At 39.9% G+C, this 6,048-nt stretch overlaps 1 protein-coding gene across 2 annotated transcripts in view; it reads right to left on the bottom strand.

Annotated features, from left to right (window-relative positions):
* lsp1a (lymphocyte specific protein 1 a) overlaps nt 1-6,048 on the bottom strand; it is a 44,860-nt gene that overhangs the window by 8,245 nt on the left and 30,567 nt on the right. For both annotated transcript variants that reach the window (XM_011475749.4, XM_011475750.4), the window contains exons 9-12: nt 5,649-5,786; nt 1,679-1,777; nt 831-914; nt 499-598 (exon numbers count right to left, since the gene is read on the bottom strand). In XM_011475749.4, the coding sequence (XP_011474051.1) occupies nt 499-598; nt 831-914; nt 1,679-1,777; nt 5,649-5,786 (421 nt within the window). The remainder of the gene's footprint in view (nt 1-498; nt 599-830; nt 915-1,678; nt 1,778-5,648; nt 5,787-6,048) is intronic.

Below are 6,048 nucleotides of genomic sequence, written 5' to 3'. Positions count from 1 at the left end.
GATTTTCTAGATTTAAAATTTAACTTTTTCCAGTTCACTCAACACTCAAATACTTCATTTTTTAATGTAATTCAGATTTTTCTTGCATTTGGGTACATTTGCTTAACATGATGATGTTGCTCTTTGAATTGTGTCATTAAAAATGACTGTTTTGAAAAACTTTGCTTTTACTGTGTGAATCCATCAACCTTATGGTCTGTTGCTTCTTTTCTGGAGCACAGTTTCACACCACTGCTGAAGCTGCATTGCCATTTAAATGTTAGTGTAGTTCAGACTTATGTTCTCAGATTTCAGTCTCATAAGAAACAGCAAACCTCACATAAAACCTCAAGTTCTCTCTGCAACACCGCTGGGACAAGAGGAAAGCAGATGAATAAACCTTGGCCCATTTTCTACAGAAGTGCAAAAACACCTTTGTTACGTACAAAAGAAGGAACCCAAGAGGAGAGAGTAAAGTGGCTCCTCCACTAAACCCACAGTCCCTGTTACAATTCTCACCAGACTTGGATTGTCCTCCACTCTGGTCTTTTGCTGGAATCTTCTCGTATTTGCCATGGCCGGTCACAACAAACTTGAACTTTTTTTCAGCTGCTGAACCCTGAGGAGAGACAATTCAAAGCCTTAGCTATTTTTATTTATTTATTTCCTTAAATAAATTCTAAAGCAGTTTTTAAAATTATAACTGAAAGCATGTAGGTGTAAACTGCTGAAAAAGACATTTTCATTGCGTTGAATGAGGTCAGTTTAAGAAGCTTTTATCATTGCTACAAAAATTGAACACCTGAGGTGAAAAATAGCAAGACTTTAAAGTTGTCACAGTCACTACTGACCTTTAGTCTTTGTTCCTGCCTCCCTGAGTCTCCCATAACCTCCCACATGTTCTTCTTCTGCATCACATCTCCAGGCTTCACATCCTGACCAAATAGGATTCAGGAAACTTGGTTGAACAGGCAAACATTATTAGCTTACTCGACACACAATCATTCAGCCTCTGCCATCGATATAAAAAACTGATTTCAACAATGAGCAAATAATTCCTTTGGCTTTGCAAAAACACAACCCATATAAAAAAGGCTGTTGTATCTGATGGGCCCACATGAGGGAACCCTCTTGCAACCGTGTTTTGATTGCTGCTGCACACCGCACTGCAGCTGCTCTGAGCTGACCAGCTGCACATGGATGGACTCAGGCTCTCGTTTCGTACTTTGTCTGTCTGCCCTTTTCATTCATTCACTTATCCCTTTCGGGGTCACGGGGCTGCTGGAGCCTATCCCAGGTATCCCCCTGTCCAGGCAGGGGAAACCCTGGACAGGTCGCCAGTCTGTCGCAGGGTCACAATCACACACCCATGCACTCTCACATTCACACCATAGGGTCAATTTAGAGACCAATTAACCTATGAAGCATGTTTTGGACAGTGGGAGGCAGCCGGAGTCCCCGGAGAAAACCCACGCATGCACGGGGAGAACATGCTAACTCCACACAGAAAGGTCACTTGAGTGATTACAGAAATAACTACTGTTAAAAAATGTATTTACATTGAAATCTATTTCATTTGTTTTTGCTTATTCAGAGCCAAAAAAAGAGTGCAGGAGCAAAGCATCCTTCAGACAAACAATTGGAGAGAGTGCTTGGCGTGAGTGCAGGAAAACCATATGTCATGTTTGCAGTGACTTACTGCTGCTCTGCAGGCTGACGGCCTGCCACTGCTGTCTGACTGGCCTCTCACCCACTGGTTGATCAGACTGGCCACGCCCACCTTCAGACCCTCAGCATCCTGATTGGAAACAGCAGAAAGTCTAGAAAACACTTCAACATTACTCATCTTTCACTTATTACAAATTTTGTTTAACATTGATGAGTTCATTGCCTGAACTTGAAAAAAATTTCCTTTACCATGGATAATGCAAAGAAATACATTGTTTATATTTCCCTGCTCTTTATCTCGCAAGGGTTGGTTTCTATGTTAGAAAATGTCGTAACTGAAAGTCATCCACATTAAAAACTGGCTGCTTGAGATCATGCAGAGGTCTTTGAGCCCAGAATGAACATCGAGACAACAAGATCGATATACTGGAGAAACGAGCGGACAACTTGGAACAACACTCCAATATGAACAACGTGATTTTTCTGGATCACAGATCAAATTTCGGTCAATGGCTAACACAGCTAAAGCTATCAATGCTAAATGTCACAACACTTCTGATTCCGGTGAGAAGGACGGCATCTCTGTGGAGCAACAGGTTGAAGTTTTTCTCAAGTCTAAAGGGATTTCCCTGGATGTAAACACCATGGAGACCTGCCATCGGCTCCCCACGAGAAAGGAGACGGAAAAACCAGCGACCATCCTCAGGTTTCAAAAACACAAACTTCCTCTAATGAAGGAAAAAGCTCAAGGGAGCTACTATTTATCAGAGTGACCATCTGACCAGGCTGAATGCTAAAGTTGCCAAGAAAACCGCCCAGACTCTTAAGAATCATCAAAAACTTTAAACCTCTTGGACCACCGGACCAGTTGGTTGTCAACAACATGGAAGACTTTGAGAAGAGTTTGATCAGACATCCAAGTTATAATTAAATGGCGTATACTTATATAGCGCCTTACTTCCTACAAGAACAGTCACAGACCCATTCACCCAGTCACACACACAGTCACTCACACATTCACACACTGGTGGCTCTGCTGCCAAACACAGACGCCCGCCTACCACCAGATGCAAGGTGGGGTTCAGTGTCTTGCCCAAGGACACTTCGACTAATGGGTGTGCAAGGCGGGAATCAAACCTGGAATACTACGATCATGGGTCGACCGCCCTACCGCTGCACCACGGCCGCCCTAATTAACACAGAAATAAGTTAAATAACATTTGAAGAAAACCACTGTGGCAACTAAGATCTTCACTATCTGTAATTTTTTTTCAGCTGAGGTCTGACCTGCAGACGACAACCTCAACTAACTCAGTAACTCTGATAACAGCTGTTGAAAGACAAGGACCCTGTCGGCAGAACTTCAAAATCTCAGGACAGCTGTCAATCTGACACCAAAAGCAGGAACAGAACCTTGGACTCTTGACAGAATATGGATCTTTTTTTTAAATCTGTAATTTGGTTTAGCTGTGACACAGATTTTGACCAAATAAAAAATAATTAATAAAAAATTAAATAAAATCCAACTGGATGGTACTGTCAACTTAACCTACATGGTTTAGGGTCGTTGAGAGTCCTTTGTCCTCAGCTGGGGGTTGGGGAGCCATTGACTCCCTCACCAAACTGGTCATCTCTTTCAATTCTTAACGACCCTGGTGGAACTGGTTTGGTTTGTTTGGGTTTCAGAACAGTGCCGTAGATGGATGGAAGAATAAACCTGAGACCACCATTTTTATAATCTCTTAATAGGAATGGTGGTCTCAGGTTTATAAACTAAAAGCAGTTATTTTTTATGGAAGTTCTTTTAAGTCATAATACCATGTAATATGCAATTTTCAATTTGATGTTCAAATGTAACTCGACCTTGGAATATAAAAATACATTTTTCAATTTAGAATTCAATCTAAAGACTTACAATTCAATGACAATAAAAAAAAGTCAAATTTATTTTAAATCGTCATGGTTCTTTGTTGTCATAATTGAAATGACATTGCATTTTGCAATTTTTAATTTAATATGCAATTTCTCCATTCATTGTGCAAATGTATTTTGCAATTTCCTATACAATATTAAAAATAACATTTAAATTTATTTTAAAGTAACTTCAAATCTTTTGTATTTTACTTTGATATGGTGTCTTTGTGTAAAAATTCAACTGAAATTACGACCCCCCCATGTATTTTCATTTGCAAAACCTGCGTCAACAGTCAAATTGAAATGCTAGATGTCAGATGCTCATTATCACCTTCCTTGTTTGCGCGTCATTTATTATGTTGAATAGATATGTGGAAGGATACATGCAGATCAGGTATCGAACTGTATGGATCCAACAGTTTAAATTTTGACACAAAAACTCCATGGTGTTTAAAATGCAATAGATTTTAAGTTACTTTAAAATTACTTTAAAGCAAACAATGTGTTGAAATGTCATATTTTTAATATTGAATTGCAACCTGCAAACTTGATTTTTTTTTTAAACGGTCAAAGTCAGCATTGAATTGCAAATTGAATTATAATTTATTTGAATTATAACACCAAGAACTCACGACAAGTTAAAATGCAACTGATTTTGCTTTTATTTAGAATATTAATTATAAATTTGTACGACAGAATATATTGAATTCTAAATAGCAAAATGTAATTTTACATTTCATGGCCAAATTGTAAATTAAATGTTCAATGGGGATTCCATATTATTTTAAAATATGACTCGTTATTTTTAATGCTTCATCTGGATACTTAATGATTTCTGAAATCAATTAATGTATTCTAAAATATGTAACATGTTCTTCATATTTGTCATTTGATTTGATTTATTTTCAATTTTTTTTAATGACCTGCATTGTTGCATTGTTAGAAGATTGCCCACACCCTAAAACTGTGCTGCTGGTACAGCGACCAAGACCAACCATCCATGATCACCAAAGAAGTTGGGTGCATGTTCTCAGCATCACTTTCAAAAGCGGGCTTTGAAACATAAATGTATTCAAGTGCTTCAAGCTTTGCTGCAGAGGTTGAAGGAATGGGGGGTCAGTCTATCAGCGCTCAGACCATATCACACACTGGATCAAATTAGTCTGTCGTCCCAGAAGCAAGACTTTCTAAAGTTGATGCACAAGAAAACCTCCAGATACTGAAGACAAGCAGACTAAGGACATGGATTGCTGGAAACATGTCCTGTGGTCTGATGAGACCAAGGTAAACCTATTTGGTTCAGATGGTGTCACGCGTGCGTGGTGTTAAAACAGGTGAGGGGCACAAAGACAAGTGTGTCTTGCCTACAGTCAAGCATGGTGGTGGGGAGTCATGGTCTGAGACTGCATGAATGCTGCCAGCATTGGGGAGCTACAAGTCACTGAGGGAAACATGAACGCTAATATTTACTGCAACATATTGAAGCAGAGGATGATTCCCTGCGGTCTGGGCCGCAGGACAGTATTCCCGCATGATAATGACCTTCAAGACACCTCCAAGATGACTACTCCTTTGCTTAAGAGACTGAGGTGTAAAGGTGATGGACTGGTCTAGCAGGTATCCAGATCTAAACCCTAAACCCTATCTTTGGGGCATCCTAAAATGGAAGGTGCAGGAACACAACATCTCAAATGTCCGCCAGCTCTGTGATGTCATCATGGAGGAATGGAAGAGGACTCCAGTAGCAACCTGTAAGCCTCTGGTGAACTCTATGCCCAGGAGAGTTAAGGCAGTGCTGGACAACCATGATGGACAGACAAAGTATGACACCGAGCATTTCCACTTGGGGGTGTCTTCACTTTTGAACAAGATGAACACTGAATACTTTTCATTGTGTGATTCCCGCAGTGTTGTCCCATGACAGGAGATACATAAATGGCCACAGAAATGTGAAAGGTGTTTCACTTTGGTGAGATACTATATATCTGTTGTTTTCTTGTTTAGCTTCCTTTTTGTTTTTGATTGCCTTATTCCAAATCCAAATCTCCAAAACAAACACAACGGCGTCATGAACAGATTCATTTCACCTTGCAGGAGGCTCCTTTGCTGGGACTCTGGCTCCAGGCCTCCCCAGCCTCAAAAAGACTTTTCTTGGAGGCAACAACTTCTGGGGACATGGGTATATCAGTCAATGATGCCTTCACTGCCCGTGCGTCCTGAGAGTTCTGCAGGAAGACAAGCCCAAAGGGTTCGTCATGTTTATGTTTTTACACGAGGAAAGACTTAAGCAAACATTCCTTAACAATGGCGACACTAAAAGACAACATTTCAATACTGTAACATTGGCTCTGCTGTCAGTGACCTTTTAAACCACTTAGTAAAACTTTTTCAAGTTTAAAATATACTCTCAGCAGAAAATAAATCTATCAAATTCAAAACAACAGTTTTTTCAACTCCACTCCGGTCGGTTTCATTAGTGTTAGAGTT

The sequence above is a fragment of the Oryzias latipes genome, chromosome 6, assembly GCF_053564925.1.
Source record: "Oryzias latipes strain Hd-rR chromosome 6, Olatipes_Hd-rR_3.1".
In the NCBI taxonomy this organism is placed as follows: domain Eukaryota; kingdom Metazoa; phylum Chordata; class Actinopteri; order Beloniformes; family Adrianichthyidae; genus Oryzias; species Oryzias latipes.
The sequence above is the reverse complement of the archived record's forward strand: the minus strand, read 5'-3'. Positions and strand labels throughout refer to the sequence as shown.